A 25,209-nucleotide genomic window follows, 5' to 3' on the forward strand; every position below is an offset into this window, starting at 1 on the left:
CCAAAAGGTCTGATCCACAAGGCAATGGAGCATCGTGAGGAGATGCAGTCCCATGGTAGCCGTTGACCAATGACAGGTTCGTCCGCCATTCGTTCCATCAGGATACTGGAGCCCATGTGCACCATTGGTTTGGAATCAGGGTTTTCCAACTCCCCTAGGTGGACCCTCCGTGTCCACCAACCCGGTTAAAGCGCCGGACATTCGCTTTTCGTCCTCTCAATTTCGTAAACAACACCCCCGCCACGAGAAGAATAGTGTATCTCATGCCTAATCTTTTATACTGGTGATGGTTCTGCTGCTACTTCTACTGCTCTGCGACTCGTCTTACCAATTTCATTCCGTTGTGCTAATATGGTGTGGTAATATGGACCGACAAACCTTTGTCTCAGGCTTTACTTAGAGTACGACCGACTAATTGTTCTTAGTTCTCAATCTGTTCTCAAACAATATTTATTCTTACGCGGTGAATCTTATTCACGTCCTGTGACAGGAGTCTGAGAGTGCTTGGTACTTTGATTGCCATTTGAAATCTCAGTACTACCTAAGAGTGTGCTTACACAGATTTTTACCTATCTAAACATTTGTATGGTATCATGCAAGTCATGTTTTCAGTACACTATTAGCTCGATATTTGACCCATATTATACACTAGTATTTTATAATTAATTTTGTTTGCAGTTTTATGCTGTGTCGATCTGAACATCGGTCTATGAGTTTTAAACTTAATATATATGTTCACTATTTTTCCAATGGTGGTCTCAGTTAATAAATCGTAGACTGTTAACAGTTCTTCATAAGATTGACTAAAGGAGATAGAACGTTATCACAGGTTGATTGAGAATTTGTCGACCAGATTTTTACCTTTCAATAGATTTTGAAACAGCCAATTTCGTCAACTTAGACGATCAAAACATATTTCACGCTTTTTTACCCCTCGCTAACACCGATATATATATGGTGGCTAAAATAGTAGATTGGGAAAAGGGTAGGGAAGGTCACTCCAAGATTTATCATCAGTTCACAAAGTTAATGACCGATGAAATGAACTGTATAGAGGCTTCCTTGTACAGATGTGCATGGTCATTGAAACCTCTGGTTGAAAATATGGCTCAAAATTAGTTTCAATGTCTCTCACTTGTATTCTTTCTTTAGCTCTCATTAAGTGTTGGGTTTTACATTATCTTCTGCTTTTCGAGCCTTATTTATTGTAGTTTTTACTACTATTACCACTTATTTTGGCTTCTTCAGTTTGCACCCTAATACTATCCTCATGATGTGCCAATAGTAAGTGTGGCACATGTTTGCGCTATACCTTAGATTGTTTAGTGCTGACCGACGGACGTAATAAAATGAATAGATAAAATACACAACTACTGATCAAAAGGTTATCTATATTATGTGTTGAGGTTTTTTGTAAACTTTGTACGCGTCAGAAAACGAACTCTTGGAACACACCACTTATTTATTTTCCAACCATATTCGTCTCTATCTTCTAGTCATTACTAATAATGAGATCTTAATTGAAGTCATATGTTATGTACGCGCATTATAATCAAAATATCTATATTATTATTTTACAGATTCCGGATCCATGGCTAGATATTCAAAGAATATATCGAATTGCCGAATTAGTGACTGCAGTCTACGGAAAGTTATTATATTATAGCATGAATCTTGGTAAACCAGGTGCCACTTGTAGATTGCTTCGTCACTTACCTTGTTGTTTGTAAGTTATTGTAACTGTACACCATATTTATTGTTTAAGTAAACTTACATATATTCATTGTATTTTGTAAGTTTTAAGTCAAACACTGAATATTCACTTGGTTTATGAACATTTATGTAATTCACCATGACTGTACAGCTATGGTTACTTCGTGATGAACCATATACAAGATGTCCAATCCAAGTTTGCTTTTTGAAAGACAAAATATGAACTATCGGTATTGGATTCTCAACATATACGATAGTGATTTTAACTCCACTAGCATAATTCCTAAATGTTAATTTGAGAAGTAAACGATCAGTTAGAAGGTAGCCTCCGTTGGATGCCATGAAACTGAATAGCACAAACAAGTCAAAAATCTCTCAATTGCAAATTACTGGCTATAAAGTCGCTCTCTGTAAACCAATATTTTATACAAACATATTCTACACACTTCATTTTTACTTTGTGGTAAGATGAGATTACTATAACTTAGTGTGATACGTAGAAACGAGTTGTGAGAAAAAATTGTCAAAGTCATATACACCATGGCTAATTTTAGATTAAGTCCATGAGTAATGATTTTATATCTATTGAATCCATCATCAATCCGATTCTCTCGCTCATTTCACGTGAGCAAATGTTTATTTATTTACTATATTGGCGACCGTACGAGACTTAGATAGTCAAGTACCACCGCTTAGACATGTAGTAATTAACGGTGAAAAAACATTAAAATCATAACGATTCAATGGTTTTGATGTAACTTATTAGCCCTTAAATGTTAAATTATCCACTATGGTAAGAGAAAATGTCAGCTTTACTTGTTGTTAGTTCGATTAGTGATGTGAAATATGACTATAATCATATAGGATTTTCGTTACCAATTGAACCGAATAAAAGATTCAGTAGGCGCCCAATCTCAAGATCAATTATCTAGATTCCGTAAGGATCGATTGTATACCAACCGAATCACGACACTACGGATCGTCGTTGAACAATCTCTTAAATGGAACTCGTCACTATACATAAACCCCTATGACTATGAGAAAGCGTTTTACAGAGTGGATAGGAGAACCTTACTCTACCTTCTTCGACAATACGGTGTACCTGCGAAGATTGTCACCATCATACGAGGGAATACATTGTTAAGTCGTTCATGGAGGGCAGCTGACAGACGTATTCCAAGTAAGGACCGGTGTTAGACAAGGCTTATTACTCTCGCCTTCACTTTTTCTTCTGGTGGTCTATTAGATTATGAAGATCTCCACATCTCAGGGAAAGCACGGGACGCAAAGGACATCTTGGATGCAGCTAAACAATTTAGACTGCAGATGACCTACCTCTTCTAAACCATGCACAGCGACAAATGCAAGTGAAGATAGCCAATGTAGCAACAGCCTCTACAGCAGTAGGCCTCAACATAAGCGAGGAAGCAAGATCCCGAAACACAACATAGAGACACCAACCCAGTCACACTTGATGGAGCTTTTTGTTATATCATGTGACCGCTGATTAATATCGCATGACTAAGTCACCAATCAGAATCTCAATTTCCATGACTTATTGTCCCTGATTTTACCAATTACATCTTCAATCAGCACTAGTAACCTTAAGCAATTGCTAAGTCCTTATTGGCCCACGATTCCGTAGCTTCTTCCTCTACCTTGACATTCAATCCAGAAGTCAATCACTAACCTCAACAATTACTGTATTTCAAAATGTAGTTTATACACCGGCATATCAGACCACACCACAACATAAAATAAGAAAAAAAACATGAGCCGAACGATCCTGTGAATAGGGGAGACTAAATAACAAACTGACAACAAATTACGAGTGGTAGATCGTACACAAGCAGTTAATGTGTCGACCAAAAGCTTATGCTAAAAGGTATATATATATATATATATATATATATATATATATAACTAATGTCCACAACTAACCTATCAAATCGCTACTTGAACACCCACCACGTCAACCTAGTCTTGTGTGTCTGGTCTATCCCTGTTTTATGTGACCTGCCAATTGAAGGACGTTATCCTAACGCATTGGTGTGACTGCAACTCATATTTTATTATTCATTTCAATAAGATACAATACTAGTAGGTGTGTTTGTGCGTTTCTCTTAATGACTACAATGGAATTGTTTTTTTACGCTTAGAAACCAATAAAGTTTAAAACAAAATCGTTCTTGTTCTGACTATAGCTCTCACATGGACTCTAGGTCGTCAGCATCGCGTTTACAGTTCCGGTAGAATATATATGTAGGACAAATATATATAATCATACGCAGAGTTATAATAAATGGCAATTCGAAAGGAACAGTCCCTTGTTTTACAATATCTGTTCCGTTATAACACTAAAAGATATAGAAACTTACGTACTAGAGTATCATCAATCAACAAGGAGGATCTGATGTTGATGTAAAGACGCAGTTTGGCAAAGCAAAGCCTAAAATTGAAGAGCACATGGAACTCAAAACAATTGTCAGCCAACATCTAAGGATTTTCAATAGAAACTCCTAGACAGTTCTGCTGTACAGAGCTGTAACTTAAAGGACTACTCTACAACCGTCATCAAAAGTACACAGGTATTTATAAACAATTGTCTACGCAAGATACTCCAGATCTGTTGGCTGGACGCTATCAAAAACTACTTGCTGTAACAGAGAAAAAAACTAATGTCCAGCGAAAGAGGATATTAAAAGAAGACGCTGGAGTTGAAAAGGACATAGATTGCGTAGATTTTCAAGCCTTGACTTGAAATCCTGATGAGAAAAGGAAAAGAGGCAGATCTAAGAGGATTGGAGGCTGACATCTAGAGAATGCATGACACTGGTAAACAGCTCGAAAGTACAGCCCAGGAAGTAGTTGGTTGTGGAATTCTAGTGATTACTCACTTACATCTGTTAGCCTTCATGGAGCATAGGTCGCCTCTTTCCCTTTCAGTAGCGTGATGGTTCTGTATTCTTCACACTTACCAGTATCTCTTTTCTTTAATATTTCGATTAGGTTTTCTTTCTAGTAGTCTGTTGATAGTTGTTTTTCCCTCCATAACTTTTCTGAATATAATGTGGATCATTTTTGCAGTTACTTTAGTCAGACTTCAGTACCTGAATGGTCCATTCGAACCCCCGCATTGTGCGGCCATTCCATATATCTATGTTAATGGTTGCTCTAGTTGTCAGAATGGATGTCGGCCTCGTGATTTCCGAAGAATCTCGATGAGGCCCCGTAACTCTTCTAAATGGAGATCCTTCAACTCCCAGGCCAGAGTTTAAATGGTTTTTTCAGCTTGGCGATCTTTAACAAGGTTGTTTTCTATAGGATGGTGTTACTAATCCTATACACAACCTTCCTCCTTTATCCGAGCTTCGGACCGGCAGTAGCCCTAAAAGGGTTTTAGGTTAAGTTTTTCGTAAGTAAGTAATAATACATAAAGGTTTAGGTTAGTTAATACCAGTTAAGTTAAAGTAATGCGTCAGGATTACGTATTAGGCTTAGGGTTTGCAACACAATCTGACATCAACTGTGTTTTTACTTAGGTTCGATACATAGGTTGGGCAAATACTATCTAGCTAGACAAACACCCTTTGATATTGTGAGCCAATCAGAAGTAGCCAAGTGAGAGGGCCGTTTGGTAACGAGAACTGACCGTGAATGTCAAATGCATATCGTTGACTAAGAAATAGGTCGATTTTCTAAGGTATAGACATGTATATATGTGTATTTATGTTTATTATTCGATAGTCCAATAGATTTGTTCTCCCACCTTTGTATTATCTTCCAAGTATTCATTTTGGGGGTTAGCGCGTAGCACTTCGTGTATTAGTATCAGATATCGGACACCGCATATTATAATCTCCTTAACCATGAGTTGATTCACACACAATCAGCACTAGAAACATATTTCTTGTGATATCGCTTAAGCAGCATATCATATTCACTGTTTTGGTCCATGGTAAACATTTTCATCAGTTTCAAGCGTTTCATAAACCGATTATTGATAATTTTTGTTCTGTAATAACATATAAGCTATCTTGCACCGCTCTTTCAACTTCGCGCAGACTTTTAAGTTGCACTATCTTATTTCTGATTGATTTGCTCAAGGCTGTCAGTATATTATACTTTAACCAGTTTCGTTATTGTTGTTGTTGTCATCCTTCTCACCCCATACTCTCCTGCTACAACCACTTTGATGAATCATTCGAAATAAGTTGACGTCGATTCAGAAGTCAGGGAAAACAAATGAAATAAAATGTCCTTATTTTTTATGCATATGTGTATATAACTATGAAATCTTGGAAATTGAGCTTCATTTTAAGTGAAAGTTTTGTTGTTTTTATAGTCAGCAACTGTAATCTGTGATTCAACATAAACTTAGGAGTGCTCATTTCTTTATTTCTGAAAAGATGGCTCGAAATTTTCTTCAAGCGCATAAACATTTAAACACTTTTGTTCGAAAATGATTTAAAACTTTCGGTTAGATACGAATTAGTTAAATTAACTTTGGATCCCAGATCATTGTTGAGTAATTAATTACATTCTACTTTCAGTGAGATTTGATGGCATTTTAATACTCTTGAATTTCACAACAAAAGTTTTAACCAAATACGTTGAGTTGGAACTATTCAATAGAATCCACTAATAGCTATCTTTTTTTGATCAACTGAATTCCATCTAATTTTCTTTTCTATCATCAAGTTTGGTATGAATCCACAAGTATGCTGAAGTATAAATCCGTATAAGGGATGAATGTGTAAAACAGTATAGTAGGTTATAAAGTTTTTAGCAAAGTCGATTATTTTGTTTACATGGACATCATATGAAAGTTGAAATACAAGAAAATGAATGAGGGAAGATTTAGTATTACTTTAAATCCTATATTTTTACGTGTTTCTTCAATGCTGCATACACACAAACTTTATTGGTTATAAATATAATAAATCTACAAATTAATTGGTTCCTTATTTTAAGCTCAGTTTTGATCAATAATTTGTTATTCAGTTCTGCCACCTTATGATCACAATTTCCAGTTAAATAACCTCGGCCTAAAACCTTCAACTAAACACTTGGATCCTAAAGATCGGGTGTTATTCTTTGCTTCCGGCTACTAAATATGTTTTGGAAAACATCCGTTATCTCTCTCTCTCTCTCTCTCTCTCTATATATATATATATATATATATATATATATATATCTTTATATCTAGGCTTTTTATATAAACCATTGGATTGTGCGCCAGTTATCATATGAACTCTGTCACCGTCACCTCAATATACCGTTTTTCATCTGGTTGCTCTATGATATGAAGTTTTAAGTACTGAAAAGTGGGGGATAATTAATGGCTTTTTTGTAGCCAAAACCTCTTTGTTGTGAACAGATTTGTTATTTATAATGGTTCGGATTTCTCTTGGTTGATATTAAAGAAGAGTTGATCAGTCTCTACTGATCATGCTCATACATGTATGATTCTGTATATATTTATGATAATTTTACAATTTATCTACTGATTAACATGTTTGCTTTAAGTAGATTTTAATACTAAAGCAACTCCCAAAACGGAATCTAACTTTTAGTACCGGTCATAGCATTGTTGTTTAACATTTTGTAACTGAAATGATGTTAAAATGTGTTTGCCCATTAGGTATTTAGTTTGATTATAATATTAGTTATTCAGAAATAGGAAGTTGCACTGGTATAATTTAATTCGGCTACAGACTTTATACCAACAGTATTTTAAAGTATAATTCCCAAATTTGAATGTACAAATCTAATTTTGAAAGAAATGACGCAAACATACAGGAATGATAACTTACGACAAAATCAGAACGAAATGACTCAAAATCTAAAACCAGGCATATTTCACTTATGATTTTCCAGTAGGTTTTTATGCTAAGAAATGTTAACTTAAGGCTATAAGTTACTCTCAGTCATTCACAATATAAACATATAGAAATCTATGCTCATTGAGTTTCGAAAATCGGTCGTTTCTAAGACCCTTCAGTTGGTTTAATAAAACAGTTAAACGACTGAAGCGATTGGGTCGATAATTTTCCTAACCGAGAATCTATGTTCGGAAATAAAGGTATCGCTTATGTACGAATTACACGAAAAAAGTATTGTATTGTTATGCTACTTATCATTCAAGAAATGGAATAATCATGGATGAAAATAAATGTATACTAACTCAATGATTATTTACTCCTGTTCGTTGTAATCTTCACTTCCATATAAGGAGAGTTTTCCACTCATTCAACAACTGCGAAGTTTTGATGGTATTAGACTAGTCAGAATTTAATTCTCCAGTTGCACTACAAAATTTTCTTGTACCAAACAGTTTATATGTAAAACCATGACTCTTCTATTCAAGTATTTAAATATCTCGATTGTGTTGACTTGCTATTACTTTACCAACAAACTAAACTTTAGTGTTCTGCGCAAAATGATTAAACTAAACTTAAAATAAAATAGGGTCAAAGAAGACTCATCTTAATTGACATAGTGTACGTTTTAATTAGTATTGCGCTGTGTTTTTGAAATATAAATATCTGTTTTCTTCATTTATCTGAAGAAAGTAGTGTTTTATTTTCTTTCCGAAAATAGCTTCTTGGAAAGTTAGTAAAATTGTTTTCAATTTAATAGGAGTTTCGATGCAATCATCGATTAACATTTCATAGTAGGTGGTAAAAAAGCTCAAGACGGTTTATGATTTGTAATTAGTTAGGATACAGATATACATCTATTAGTCTTGTTTACTATTAAAGATAAAATAATGCTGTAAATGTAAGTTTATAACACTCATTTATTAACATTATTTCTTCATCCTGTCTACTACTAGCTATCCCCGAAGGATTTAGGTGATCAAATATCACTATTGCTGTGTACTTAAATCTTGTTTGATATACAGCGATTTCGCCATCAAATAATGTAATGTTGTTTCGATAATCCTCTTTTATCTATCAGCTCAATTTCACCCTAGTCGTTATGCTTTAATTGTTTAGTTGATTTTGTATGAAACTGTTAGTTTCTAATTGACTATACATACTGAAATACTTTATATTACTGAAATAGTTTCACACTACTCATATAAGTGTTATCAGAAAGCCTTATAAACACCATTATTATTATTATTATTATTATTATTATTATTATCTATACATATATTTTCTGTTTATTGTTTCCATGAAGAAATTCTTTTAATCCTGTATCATCTGGAAATACAAAACTTAGTTGTTGTATATGCTCAAAATACACATGTGATCTGGCAGCAATACTCGAATTCACTTGTTTAAGGGAAGATCAGTTTATCAAACTATCTTATGATAATTCAGTATGTCATTACAATGAATTGTTTCTACATATTATTTAACAATATTACTTTTAATAGCTTGTATAATTTCATTAATTCATCTGCTGAATTATTTGAAACAAAAAATGAGACTTTTCTCCAGCCTACAACTATTCTAATGTGGCTGGTTACTAGATGTTGGTCTTTTTTCTGCATAAAAAAACGAGAATTCGCTTATAAAATATCGAAAATTGGTCCATGTTTTGATCACCTCATGCTAAAAGATGAATGTGATGGTTGAACACATACATTTTTCCGTCTGTTAAATAACAGTTTTTAACTCTTTCTTATGCGTTTAAGTATGGTTTATTAAATTATTGAAGTGCAGATAACTGGTTTTATAATCAAACAAATTTTAAAAATTCTACCTATGCATTAATCATTACAACAATGTTGTTTTATCAACATAGCGATTCGTAGAGATTATTGAACATTATTGATATCAATAGCCGACACAAGTTAAACATCTATCAAAAACCAGGTAGAACTGGATAAATGTTTCATTTTAGTGTGGAATACCTTAGCAGTTCTCATCCACGAGCGCACAGAGAATCGTGGGTCGTCTTATTAGGAAGAATGCAGTGATAAAAAGATGTTGGCTTATTATTACTGGATCACTGGGAAATTCAGTGTTTTATCATCAACCACACTCTTCCAAATGAAAAACGAATCAAATAATTTCTAGTGAAATCATTTAATTGGGCATCTCAAATGAAAGTAGATCGAATCAAACATAAGTAGTGCGAAACTGAATCTTATTCCCTTTGAATTATTAGTTCCCCATTACTTGACCTGTTCATAGGAAACAAATCCTACTTTATGTTCACCACTTTAAAGTTTAAACCTTATTTTTGGAAGTTTATGTTAAAGCAGTTAAATGCGTAATCTTTCAGATGCCTCATACATAAACTGTCTTTTTCTCTATTGCATTCTTTCCTCCCGATAAAGAGAATACTTGTCTTATTGATTGGTTTGTCTATCGATGAGTCAGTCTTGTAAAAGAAAATAGACTCTTGTATGACACTTTATTCAACATTATTTGTATTTAAATATTGGTTCTGTGCATTGAGAACTGAATCATGTAGGTTTTTAAGTAACTGACAGGAATTCATGGCGAGGGCAGTGTTAAACTGTAAATTTTGGCCTTTGTACTTAAGCACTGTTTTCATGTGCTTTTTCAACTAGTTTTACTCTACAAAATAAGAAAATTAGCGACACATTAATAAATATACTTATTCCATACCTGAACAGCGAGATGTCATCAAATCGTTTTAGAATCTTGATATTATGTGAAAACTCTAATTTCTGAAAAATATTTGTAGTTATTTAATTCTGAGTGTTCAGGCATTAAATTATTAAATTTTAGTGACAAGAAATAGAACCAATAAACTACTTGGTTTATCCATCTGCTATCTTCTTTCTATTCCTTTCTGGCAATTTTATTTTTAGATGTCTTGAATACCTAATGAATACTGTCAAATATTGATTAAAAGTTTTATCTTCGATAAAATTGAACGTAATATCTGTTTGTAGATGTTGCTTTTCATCTCAATTTGTTTCTGCAAGCAAATATCAACAAAATATTAACCCATCTATCGTACCTGTCAACGTTTATCAGAAAGAAGAATCAATAAACTAGCATTTGCTCTCGATTCCTTTTTTGAAACTCCCTACGTCGTAATGTTCTATTGTCAATTATTTGAGTCATGAGTTAGGCTTCTATGGAGGAATTCTAGTAATCAGAAGAGATTTTAAACTATATCGTTCATACTATATTAACAGCGATAACATTGTTTTTATATTGACTTGTCAACTTCAATTCCTTTTAATTTTTTTCTAATATGTTTCATAGGTTTACCAATCTCCTTACTTTGTAGCAGTCGATGATTTTAGTAAGTGTATTGTTATCTCTATCCGTGGTACACTGTCATTTGATGACACTATAGTCGACTTGCTGTACGACGGTGTACGATTGAGTGAAGTTGAAACTTTTGTCGAGTCAAAAACGGGTAGACGACCATGTTTTATTGGACATCGTGGTATGGTTGAACGATCAAGACATTTATATGATTGTTTACTAACTGATAAATCAATTGAAACAGCATTTAGTAAAAAACCACATTATAAATTGGTGGTATGTGGTCATAGTTTGGGTGCTGGCATTGCATCTTTTCTTTCAGTCATCCTACACTGTAAATATCCTGATGTGAAAGGTTATGCTTTCAGTGCACCTTTGGGTATGATGAAGTAAGTATCATTAATACCATCCCATTTATTTTTAAGTAGTCATTAGCGCTATCAGTCCAGTCTCATTAATCATTGTTTATGTTGTTTTCGCAAAAAAGATACAATTTCTACACGTGCTAATTAATCTCCACAGTGGAATAATCGTCGGTCACCTCTGTAGATTACTTACTATATATCGTCTCTGTAAAAACCAACAGCCTTTTCGTGACATAATGAAGCCAATATTCTGTATAGCTTTTTTAATTTCAGATTAATGTAAATTCTTTTTACCACCTTTGTGAATGTTAAGAAATAATGGAATCCGTAATCGGTGTATATACACGCTTGACTTTTTATACTACTTACTAACTTGATAAGCGATACGATCAAGGTGACTTATGAGGCCAATCTCGTCATTTCGCCTAAATTAATCACATTATGTATAGTCATAGTCCAACTGACCTAATATATTATTAGCAAACTATGGCTATCATCTATATAAACAACAAGTAGCCAAAACAGTAGGAACATTATAACTGCAAAGATGATAATTCAAGCAAATATTTGTACGATGACAACTGTTTTGACAAGTGCGTTCAATTTTGTGTAAAGTCGACACATAGTTTCTATCGTAAAAGTTAAATTCTTTTTCGAAAGTTTGTCAGGTGGCAAATGAAATCGAATTAAGCTACTAATGATAATTATGATTCCGACTAACTTTATGATTAATCATTGTTCCCTCTCCATACGAAGTATTCGTTCAGTTTTCAATGTGTGGTGAATTACACATCCACTAACTTCATTTCTTTTGGCTGTATGCTAGTCTGTTTTCTTTTGTCTCATATCTTAGCGCTAAACTCAATTCTATGTGTATAGAATTTGGCATTACTTGAGCCGATGTACCTGTGAGTCACCACCCACCTTTTCAAAATCACTTTTTTTCTAAAAAAGAAAACTGTTATTCTATACATCGAGGTCAAAAATAATCAATCACTCTTAATTATGATTACTAATGAGTTATTCATTTGAGTTTGTGTGAGATCATTTCGAAAACTTTGTTATAATTAGATGTATGTTTTTGTTTTTTGATAAATATCTCAAATTTGTATGATGAGTTATATCTTCCATTTACTCAGCCCGATTGAACTAAAATTTAGTTAAAATGTTTCATTCCTTAGTTTTTCACTATGGAAGTATTAAAACCAAAATGTTTCTTAATCTGAATAACATTATAGCTAGTGCAAATCAAAGTGTAGGCACGGGTCTGTCTGCAGGTGAATAGAACTCTGTTTTTATAAGAGCTAATAAATTCTATAACATAGGTTACTTCATAAAAAAAAATTATGAAAACTAACATGGATTAGCTCGGTTTACTTGTGTTGGGACGGTTTCCGGGAAGCACGACTGAGCCTCCATAGGCCCTAAAGGAGCCGAAGAGTTTCCACCGATTTTAGAACCTGATAGAACTTTCTAGAATATCAACGCGGCATCCTACGATTGCATGGTAGCTAAACTTGCCTCCTTGTGGATTGACTGGATGTCATAGCAAACACATCTATAAATACCCATGGTTTTCTGTACATTTTTGATTTTCACCGAACAATCACTTCATTGGCGTGCATACTCTAATTATTTTTCGAAAATATACGTGTGATTATCGTAAATTTATCAATAGAATCCTAGAGTTTCTGATTACTGGATTTTTTTAAATCGTTTTCCACTTTTTATCTTGTAAATTTTTTTCCAACGTTTAGTCAAGAACTAGCCGATTACTGTAAACCTTTCCTACTATCCATCATCTATGGTTATGACATTTTTGCACGTATGAATAAATCAACGATATCGGATTTCAAGTGGAGACTAATTGATGCTCTATCTGCTTGTAAAGTACCCAAGCATCGTCTTTTAAGTCGAGGATTATATGTATGCATGCGTCGTTGTTTGTTTAAATGGTGTTTACCTCAATGTTTTCAACCAGGATCTTCAACAACTGTTGGTAGTGACACTCTACTACTGGATGCAAGTACTCAAGAGCGTTTAATTTATTCCATTCCACAACTTCCGTGTGATGATGATGAAATGCGAATTCATTTCTCGGTAGATGACGATACTTCCGATTCAGGTGAATAATACCATAAAGTTAAACTTTACTTTTTTTCCCGGCGATTATTCATTTATGTGAACCTAAAAAAGATGATTTTAAAGTAGGCGTCATAAAAGTATTATACAGTTTTTTTCGGCGTTTCGTTTTAGCACACCTTCATCAAGCCTGTCATATAATCTAAACCTTTACACAGGGGAACTTATTAACAGTAGCTACTTAGATGCTCATATAAAATATTACTCTCTTTGGAATAATAAACCACAGTTTGGTATTATTATCAAATTAATTAACTCTCTGATTCTTTTACTATGATTGATTATATGTAAGAAGTTATTAACAACATGAGTTATGTATTGAGGTCTGTATAATCTTCACTGTACACTGAAATGGTGTTATTCAGTCTAAGAATTAAACTGTCATACCTAGCCTGAGAGCTTTTATTAGCAAACAGTAGTAAAATGGTGTATTTTGTTTATTATTCTACCAACAAGTTCGTGTAAGAAATTAATTTTAGTTTTTATGTATATGTTACTGTGGTATGATAAAATTAGTTGTGTAAAACTACAGATAATTTTTGTAGTTATGCGTAAGATATCTCACTGTTGACTAACTTGTACAGATTAATAAATTAGGTAACGGAATGAATTTGTACTATTCTATGGTGGCTATTTTTAATGAAAACCCATCCAGTGACAAATCAACTGTCTGTTAATACATACTTTCGTAGTTATGAAACCTAAGGTTTTTTACTATTCCATTAACTGTCAAGCTTTGAGTTTCGATGAAAAAAACTTGTCTATAATGCTAGATGTTTCTAGCTGAGTTCTTAGTTCAGTCATGAATTAGATGGTTATATTAAACTAGATAAGTGTGCTTACTCTTCGGGGCGCTTCAGAATCATCCATATCATAGTGAAATAGAATGGCTGATACCTTACACATGCACCGAAATATGTTGTTTGATTTAGGATCTCTTTATGGTTGCTTATATCAAGTGTTTTACTCATATCCATCTAATTAAATCTTATAATTCAAGTCACTTGTTCATGCCATTCTGTGTTTTGTAGGTTCCACACGTGCTTATCGTACTGCACGATCCAGTCGTTTTCGTCCTGGTCCACGTTCAATTTTGTGCTGGATCAATCCTAATAGTCTTCCAACAGGTTCTCAATCTAAAATGCCTGTTTCACATGTTCAATACCCAAACAATAGCAATACTGAAATAAATCCATACTCTTCTAATGAAATTCAGTCGTATGATCTTGAATCATATGATCTATCCAACAGTGTGTTTGGTGGTTTAGTGCTTCATTTAGTTGATGTTACTGTTGATACAGTTGTCGATGACAGTCCTACTGGTTTCGTAATGGATGAAGATAATTCTCAAGGAGATATCGAACGCACTTCATCAAGCTGTAGTTCTAGATTAGAAAAGATATTTACAGCAAAGTCTGGTAAAATGAGTGCATGGTACGTTTTTTAAATGACTTCTCTTGTATATCTGATTATAATTAAATAAAGTCATCATTATCTATGATACGACTATCAGTTGTAATCGTTTACAAGAAAATTAGTGCACTTGTTATCGATTCCCAATAGTCAGTCAGTTCTTTTACAAAAACAATGCATCCCATGTAGGAGGTAAACATGTGTCCTGCGTTATCTAAACTTGATTTCTATTTTTTATAGAACGGTTGCAAATATCCATTACTATATGTTTTTTTACTATGATGGGTCCAATATTTGCAGTTGTTTCTTATGCTAAGGATCCTAAATCATGAACGCTTTTAGAAAGTAGATAGTTTCAATGTTTACTGTATGTATCAGACAATTTTTCTATGATAAAGCAGTTTTTTATTTTAAACTATTGATAAATTAATTATTTAAACATGGAAAATGATTATTTCCATTTTATGAAGAAAATAAAATGATTTTCAGTCTAAAACTGATCTAGAAGAAATATTGAAAAAAAGTTTTTCGCAGAAGTTAAGTACGTCTTTTGAGTCCTTAACTTTTATGTCATCTCTTTTAGCTCAATTTTATAGCTTGCATAGCAAAAATCACGCGACCACAGACATTTATCCGACCAGCAGCCATAGCGAACGTAATATTAAGGTTAAATGCATATTGGTATCAAGTTCTTATTGAGATCATGAACCGATCAACGTTGAACCTCTATTGAAAACCTGGGAGCACTGGACGGCTGTTTCGTTCTAGTATGCGATTCCTCTGCAGTGCTCATCCACGACCCACGATATTTCATAAAATTGGTCAATCATATACGACACTAAATGTATGTCTGTCTCCTCTCACTAGCTGATTTCAGTCAAGGTTGCTCGAATACGCCACTCATAAATCTGGAGACCGTCAGTTTATCGCATAACATCTGGTTAACGTCTCGATAAACAAACCAGTAATAGTTTACTTTAGGGACAAGCCAATCAGAATTGAGAATGTAGCCCTTAGATTTTCGCACAAAATCCAGTAATCTTGTATAATAAGCAGTAAAAATACCTTTTTATACTCCTCGAAACTCTTTAAATGATAGCGAAAAAGTACTTTTCCCCATTATAGAGCAAAAATATAGTGTTAGTACTTAATTTTGTCTGTTTAAATCATGTATGACAGGCAAATTGTAACTGTCAACCCCTAATCTCGAAACAGACGTTAACGTGATGGCGCTGTATTTTATGGAAGAACTAATCAGATAGCTCCTCTCGTATTTTTGAGTGAAATTCAGTCGTTTACATGACCAAATAGCATCTTACATTATAGTTGTGTCAGTTTGTGATAAAAACGCAAAGCCTAAACACCTAACCCCAACTAGGAACAATCTGTTTGGTTCCTTTTAAGGGTTCTAGGAAACGGAAAACCTATGGATGAGTTTATGTGCCGTTGTTCTTTTGAATCTAAACGACATTACGTTGCAGAAAACATTAATAGGTATATTATGTGAAATCTGGGCAAGATTATGCTATACCGAAAACCTTCAGCAAATTTATGAGTGACTCTGAGGGTAGCCAATCAAAATCAGCTTTCCTGTTTGAGTTTCAGAATGTAGGAAAACTATAGGATTATAGAGGATTAAGAGTTTTAAAATCATAAATAAACTTAATAACGCTAAATATCACTAATTCAAGCTAGATATCATAGTTCTGTTGTCAGGATACACTCTAATTCGTAGCCCTACGTTAATTCAATTCTAACAACCCTGTGACTCCTAGGTATCAGATCCTAATCCTAAAATTTCTTACCTTTTGATCTTAACCCTAAAGCTCCCAAACACCAACACCTAACCTTTACACTCATAACCCAAACAAACTGACCTTGATAGTTCATTCCATAAGGTAATCACAATTCAATCCTTTCGAAATATAATAAAAATCACCAGTTTTATAAGCAAGATATCGACAGCAGTGTTTTAAATTCGCACATCAGTCTGCTTAATTTTAATTGATCCCTAAAGGTCGTCTATACAGTATAGTCTTACCACGTCATAAAAAGTAAGCATGATAAGCAACACTGGGATGAATAACATTAGTTCAACCAAGATAACCTAAAATATTTTTTTTTGTCCTTGCTACAAAGCATATCATAATAATACTGTTTGTTTTCAACATATTTATTTATTTATTTAAACACAAGCATGTGTATAAAGGGACACCAAAATATATATACTCCACAACTTAAAAAACAGATTATGAAGAAATAGATAAAGAAAGGTGAATATACTAAGAGAAGGAAGGACACGTGTTACGTATGCCCAACCACCGACTGCCCCGACGTGCAATGTTTCATGGTGTAGGAGTAGGTTGAAAGAAAGCTAGGGGTGGCCAGACCAAAACGTGGCACAAATCCATGAAGTCACTGACAATTGGACTGAGCCATGTTGGTAGGTGTAGACTACCTGGTTGGGATTCGCGAGATGATAGCAATCGATGGTTAGAGACCTTGAATGATATGGCTGAAAATCGTTTACAATGGCGAAGGTGCATCCACTCTTTGTGTTCTACCAACTTCTAATCTTCAGAATTCCTCATGTCTCTACCTTTTTCTCTTTCCAAATTTATTTCACTAGATTATACTCCTTCAATAACATCTTCAAACCCTAATCTTTCGGATTACTGCTTATACTCTTACTACTTCTACCAATATGGGATTTGAATCGACAACTTCATCTCTGCTAATGTGGTATGGCAACTCGAACTGATGTACGTACGTACAAAGTTCTACGTTGTGACTGACTGACAAAAATGGATAAAAGATAGTGAATGACAGCAGAGAAAATGGGGGAGCCAGTTCGGTAAAGAAAAATACAACTAGGAAGGGATCCTTCGGTCAAAGAAGTTCGTCTCACTCTTATGAAGAGAGTAAGCGAATATTACAGCAGGATCGCTTCTGCATTCTGTTCTGGGTCATGTCTGGTAAGGTATCAAGTCACTGTGTTCCGCTATCTTTAGGGCCCTAATTAGGGAGTCCTGAAGGACCAACAGATCCTTGTCCCGTACAGCTTTCTTTCACACCATAATGACTTCAGCAAGATTATCTCAGGTGCTAATAGATATACGCGGGCAAATGTCACGTCCTGGTCACCCAGACAGTGGAAAGATATGTGTTCTTGAGGGACCTGAAAAAGAAGCCGAATTAGTGGGTGGTCTTAACGACTTTGGAGCGTGACTGCAAAGCCCTAGGAATAACTGCTTGAGGCCGGTTGAGAACGGGCTTTTTATGGGTAGTTTCGGGTGTGTTAGCTTCTCTTCAAAAAGCCTTATCACCGTAGACGGAAATCCGCAGAATAAGTTTAAGTGTGACATTTTTAGGGTCGATCTTTTCTAAACCTTTTCTCCCGTTGTAAGGAGGCAGCATCTCTGCAGATGCCAGTTGTCCGAGGGAAACCCCTTACTACCTCCACACCCCTCTACAGTCAGCAGTATGACTTCGCCCTCGGGCTTCTAGTTGCTCCTTTTAGTCTTACCGACCTGCTTGGCATGATAGGGCCTGGTGGAATAGTTGTTACAGCCAATGAAGCTCGATCGAATTATCACGATAAGCAAATCCGACCACTACGTTAAGGTTGCAGTTACGGTCGGGAAATATATATATCTATTCCCAGTCGTATCCTCGATGCCTAATCTATTCTATTACCACCGATACAGTTGCTACCTCTGCTGTTTCGAGAGTTGACCTGACAACTTCATCTCTCTGTGCTAACGGAGTATGGCAACTTGAACCGATATAAATTCGTACAAGTTCTACGCCGTGACTGACTGACACCATGATATCGTCTCACAAATTTTGCGCCAAAATTCAAGACCTGCTATTTTAGATTTGGTTGGTTCGTCCATAAAATAATGTTTTATATGCAACATGTTGAATTGATTATCTAAATAACCAACCATCTGGTAACTTCTTATTTGAATTATTTACTAAAATTCATTTTCTTATATGATAATTTTAATACCACATTCTTTTCGAATTTTCTCTGAATTTAATTTGCATCATCTTGGCAATTTTCTATAGTATCTGTGTATATCTTTAAGATTATCTGGTTTAGTAAACATCGATGCTACAACAGCCTGTAAATACTTACAGCTGATATCCTTATATATATATATATAACTTTTGAGGGCCTACGTGTATCCATTCTTTGCCTAAATTTTCCCCCTTAGTAACGGTAGTATTTGTATGTAAAGAATAATTGAGTATGAGTTCTTCAGACAACAGAATAATGATTTATTCAAGGTCTTAATATTAGATATATTTTCGTTTAGTTGCATCTCAATCTTGGAAATCGGCGTTAGTTCTTAGTCTGACCGATTGTCAAGAATCCTTAAAAGGTCCTATATCTTAAAGTCATGTATGGAATTAAATCCTCGATTTTGATGTTCACTACTTTTGGTTCACAAAAGCATTATAATGTGCTGTAAGAAATTGTTGGACTGTCCATTAGCAAGTTGAACCAGAGTGTATTTTTTTGAGATTTGGAGAGGATGTATTCTTCACTCATGGAGTGCCACCCATCACTTCTGATTGACAACCATCCCCCACCTCTCAACCAAATGACTATTAAAGGTAAAACCAAGATCTATTTACTTTTGCTTATATTGTTAATAAGTAAAATGACATACATATAATCAACGCTGTACTATATGTAATCAGAATTCATCTAAAAATCAATTCTCACTATTTCAAAGTGTATACTACGATCACTACTTTTGTTTTAGATTCTTATAGCTATATTCAAGTATACATGAACCGTTTCTTCGTTAACGCCTTGTCTTAGGAATATCTCATATGCTCCTCCTGTGTTTTCTTATTTCATTTGGTATACTTCTAGTTGTGTCAAACCTCGTAAATTGAGAAAAACGATAGTTGGTGTCTGGTCACACCCGCAACAATTTCAGACGATTTTAATCCATCCGAAAATGTTAAGTCATCACTTTCCAGATCGAATTTTGGAAGCAGTAAGTTGCCTACGTCAAGAGTTACTTTCGGAATCAGCAAACTCTTTGGATGATAATGATATCGTAAACAGTTTGAAATCATCCGGTTATATACGAAAGTTGAAAAATACTTCTTAATGTTGTCGTGTTTTCCCCTCATTATCATTGCAGCGAGTGAAATTCTTCAATTTCATTGTCATTCGATTGAAATATGTATCATCCATTAGTATCATTCTTTGACATCAGTTCAATTTCATTCCATTTCTTCAGTTTAGTATTGTACTCTTTTGGGTTACCTTGATGTAATCGTTCTATGAACCATATATTTTTTGCACTGGTACGTTGAATGTAAATAACTTTCCACTCTCTCTCTCTCTTTTGTGACATAACTAGAATTAAACTGAAAAAGTATCTTAGCAAGTGAAGCATCAAAGGCAGTTTGATTTTTTGTCTCAAAATTTAGTGGGAATGTGTGCAAAAGTTGTTTTCCATCCATTCAACAATATAGATTCTATCTGGAATTCCGAGCTTTAGGTGTTTGTTTGAAAAGTTCCGAACAGATCATCCCTTCAAAGTATCTTCAGCTGTTTCCACAAACACTTTTTACAAGCCTAATCAGTAATACGTTTTTTTTATCTTATTTGTTTTATGAAAGTCTTTTCTACTCACTTTTTGTATCCGTGTCTTTTCATTTATGAAAATCATCATTATCATCGTTATTATTCGTATGTTAGCAGGTATTCTAAGGCTATAGATTTCCTTAGCGATCTATTACCTTCCAGCGTAGTTGACTGATTGTATCTGTTTTCCCTTGAAATTTTTTAACAAACCTTTATTTAAGTGTAAGTGACAGATAAATCATACTCATTAGTAATAATTTTTATGAACACATTATGCATAGCTGTGATTTTCACTAGTCTTTCGGGGATCATACACGGACAGCTCATCTGTTTCCCTTAATTCTCGGTAACAATTATTGATTGTTGTACCTACTAGTGTTTTTTTTTAAGATAGAGAGTCTTTGCTCTCCTCTTAAAGTACTTTAATTCTGTATTACTTTTTTATCATTCGTGAACGTACATCTATTTTTTGTTCAGTTTAATATTAAAACTGCTTAATTTTATATCATTTTTATGAAAAAGTTGTTAATGTCCTTGACTACATATTATTTCAGGTCACATGCTCTCGTTCATTTTAAATAGTTTTCGAATAAAATAGTCTTATTATTTTCACGGTAGTTATCATAACAGATTAAATGAAGATGTGTTCAAAGATGTAAGAAACTAGTCGATAGTGTGTACACTTGCAATTTTCTTGTTCTGTTTAAATGTATAGTATAATAGCCGAAAAAGGTGTACAGAAATCGAACTCTATGTTAGTTGTTCGTGACTAGACTAGTCAACAAACTACACCGGATATAATGGAAGATGTCATTATTTGATAAAAAATGACAGAGCGAACCGGATTATTCTCACGAATCTTAAGGGTTATTAACAAACTTTGTTCTTGTTGGTAATCGGAGCCATTTTGTGTCATGGCTATTGAATTATTGATTAAAGTATCCTAACTTATTGAATGACCTTGGAAACGGATTACTAAATACATGGTACTGCATCGCTCTAACTTTTATCATCTTCCTACTTTTCAAGCTTTAAAGATTATTTATTTGAAGTTTGTGTAAATGAAGTTGTCCAAAACTAATTAGACTATTTGCAGTCCACTCTGTGGGCGTGGGTCCGAATCCCACTGCTGACACTAGATTTATGGCCCCCAAATTCCTTGGTACGGCCTAGAGTGGGGAGAGTCAACTCTCCCTCTCGAAATGCTCTCATATGGTCACGCGTATATAGCCTCTGCCACGGAAGTCCTACTCACTGTCTTCTCGTGGCGGGGGTGTTGTTTACAAAATCGAGAGGACGAAAAGCGAATTTCCGGCGCTTTAACCGGGTTGGTGGACACGGAAAGTCCACCTAGGGGAGTTGGAAAACCCTGATTCTAAATAAATGGTGCACATGGGCTCCAGTATTCTGAGTGAACAAATGGCGTATGAATCAATCGTTGGTCACTGGCTACCATGGGACCGCATCTCCTTACGATGCTCCACTGCTTTGTGGATCAGACCTTTAGGTCGAAGGCTCCGGGTGTGGCTCCCTAAGAAAACCACCTACTTCAGTTTGGGAACCTGGGCAGTATCACAGTCCTCACACAAATCAAATGAGATTTGTGTGGCGCATATGTATCTGGTGCCCCTTTGTACAAATATTTATGTGTTTAAATAAATAAAAGACTATTTGCAACTATGATGTTTTCATCCTTGATTGCTTTTACCTCATTTAGTCGATCGCTATCTTAGTTAACCAACCAATCACAATAATCCCAGGAATTTGTACAATATGTGATTATATTGATTATTACATCACATAAACCTTCTAAACTTAAACAATCAGTGGGGTTATTTCCGTAGGCAGAAATGGTTAATCATTATGTGAGGGTTATTCACGTTAGAACTTCTTAACTTACTGATATGTGGACGAGGATGATAATGATTGGTTGTTTGCTTAGTCAGACTTGTAGATAATCTAACAGGCGTTAGATGAGTTATATATTCTCCTATCCAAATGACATACACGTAATTCATACCTGTTAATTTAACTGGTCTACGTACTTTGTGGTGAGATCTGTGTTGACTACTGTGAAAATGGTTATTGTGCCTTAATGCTAGTTCATTTGTGGCTACGAAAATGTGATAATTAGATTTGTCACAAAAAACGATCACCAACAGTGATCGTATTGTTCTATCTCTAAACTTTTATAGTAACTGAAATCCCCAGAGTTGTTTAATATCCACTCCAATGTTTTTGAATACTAGGACTCCTGTCATAGATTACCATATCTAACTTCTGATTATAAAGAAATATGCTCATGTTGTGACTGTTTTACCTCATAATCATCTATATAAATACTTCAGCCGTATGGTCTTCATATACCTTGGGGTTAAGCACCATCAGTAAAATAGGTCAAACTTTACACTCGTGTACCATTTAGTCAATTTATTCAACATACCCGTCACAACAAATGTCCTCCTGCACTTCTCACTAGCCAAACTTTTGAATAGAGCCGTTTCATGGAATCGCTTGGTTCAAAACAAAAGTATGGTGATCATTTCTGGTTACCAGTACCTGGAATATTCCGTATTCATCATATCATCTCACTTTAGTGCATTACGTTTGAACCCGTCTCTACTTCTGCTTGAACAACCGGGTAGCATTATTAGGCTTTCGTGATGTTTGTATATTATTGATAAATGGTTTGGATATTCTTGACCGCCTAATTCAAATCCCAAAAGCGAAACCTTCGAGTTTGCCGACTGCTTTCTCTCTTATTTGGATACTGGTCCATTCGTGACTACTAAAGTACACATTGAACATTACTGGGAATTACTAGTTGGTAAGCCGAATTTCACGACTTCTACATATCAAAGCTTCAAATTTAGGGTGTGGCTCATACCCAGTAACCTCGTAAACGAGTTTTAGTGGTCGATAAACCCTTAAAATAAATATTTCTGTAAGTCTCGAACATTGGTTCCGACCTCATTAGTATTACTGAACATACGTAGCTGAAGGTGCTTGGTCACATATGCGAACCAGATCACTAGTGGGTACGCCATTCTACTCACCCCTTGCAACTGCTAGCGACCTCAGACCAAACGCTTCTCGATATATTGATAGCTTTCAAAGTATTTCTTCGAACCCCCTCACTTCTGACTTGACTGCGTTGGTATACTTCGATCATAAAGGCGTTGTCAAACTGTGAATACCTGTGGCATCTTTAAAATTAATGGCTTCGATGTTATAATACGTGAAAATATAATATTTACCAAGGAATGAGGTTGCATTGTTTTCCGATCTGAATCTCAATGAAAAGAATAATAATTAAAGGGTTAAAAGCTTATATAAATATAATCTTATTTATCACAACACTAAATGAGTGTCATCTTTTTAGAATTAGGTCTTGTGCAATATACTTCTCCATAAAGAAATGATCATTAACAGTAGCTCACTATCAATGTAGCCCCATGTAGGTTATTAACGTGCTCAATATAGCGATTGCTCAACCTAACATTGTGATTTCTGATACAGCAGGGTGATCTCAACATGAAATACAAACCATGGATAACAATTTCTCCCATAATATAATCGAATTATAAATGTTCGAAAAAAATTTATTTGGCTTAAAATTTATGACATTAGGAACTACTGAGTGTTTTACGAAATATTTTTCTTCACCTTCAAAGGTAAGAGATCTTTTTATGGCTTAAAGATGTTTATCGTGAAAAAAAATGTTGGATATTATAATGAATAACCTGATAAAAGATTCACTGTGTGCCTTTTGTTTGTGTAATTACTTGCTCTATCCTGTTTACACGTTAGGATGATACATGAACGGGCTAGAAAATAAAGATGAGAAATGTATGTGGTAAATCACAACTTGAACGCTCTCCTCTGTGTAATTATTCGGCTTCAAGCACGAAATTTCAAAGTCCTATATATCAAGTAATCATTTGGTTAATATGTTCTTAGCCAAGTTAAATGCAACTCTCAATGGAGAAACCATAATGATTGCCACATTTTTAGTTCGCGATAAGAATGTTGGAATCTTTATAAATAGCGACTAGATACATTTCAGGCCCACAAAATAAACTGCTGATCAATCGAGGAGAGATTCAAATATCCGTTTCCCATTGAATCATGTGCCAATGACACTGTGCACAAGAACAATGAAGACTTCACAGCCAAATCATCCGGCTCAGAGATCACGACAACCCCGAAATTTCCCCCTTAGGAGTTTTCCTTGCATGAAATGTGAAAATAATCTATTTATTTGTAGTAGGCTGTGTGTTTGTACCACGTCGGGCTCACTAGATGCAGTAGGCGTCAAATGGCGGTTTATTCTCATCACTACCACAGGAAAACTTCGTGCCAGCTACTAGTTTAGATCCATTCGAAGGCCGAATATCAGCAGGCGATTGAAGGTTGTAGTCAGATGTATTCGTTTGCGATTTCGTGGTATCATAACAATATCGAAATCGTGCCAGAATCCACAAGCGAGACTACTGAGCGTACAAGACTTCGTGTAAGGTCACAAGCAACGGAAGAGTGTCTTCTTGGTATACTTAAACAAACAGGTACAGTATAACAATCACTGATACAAGTGGTTATAATAATGATTGTTTCCGTTGTATTTCAACGTGAATGTACACTAAACCACTTCTTTGAAGAGAACACGATTACGGCTCTGCTCGAGGATACACCACTTAACCAGGTTGCTCTTATAGCAGATAAGATATTGGCAAGGGCTAGCACCCGAGACGACCAT

The 25,209-nt window shown here is 34.8% G+C and overlaps 1 protein-coding gene across 1 annotated transcript in view; it reads left to right on the forward strand.

Moving 5' to 3' along the window:
- Smp_128680 (lipase) overlaps nt 1-20,474 on the forward strand; it is a gene marked incomplete at its 5' end in the record, with an annotated part of 30,814 nt that extends 10,340 nt beyond the window's left edge. Inside the window, 4 exons of the mRNA XM_018788878.1 lie at nt 10,914-11,308; nt 13,042-13,409; nt 14,458-14,860; nt 19,728-20,474. Coding sequence (XP_018654377.1) covers nt 10,914-11,308; nt 13,042-13,409; nt 14,458-14,860; nt 19,728-19,971 — 1,410 coding nt within the window. The 3' untranslated portion in view covers nt 19,972-20,474. The remainder of the gene's footprint in view (nt 1-10,913; nt 11,309-13,041; nt 13,410-14,457; nt 14,861-19,727) is intronic.
- Nucleotides 20,475-25,209: the final 4,735 nt, after the last annotated feature.

This window comes from Schistosoma mansoni, chromosome W, assembly GCF_000237925.1.
Source record: "Schistosoma mansoni strain Puerto Rico chromosome W, complete genome".
Taxonomy (NCBI): domain Eukaryota; kingdom Metazoa; phylum Platyhelminthes; class Trematoda; order Strigeidida; family Schistosomatidae; genus Schistosoma; species Schistosoma mansoni.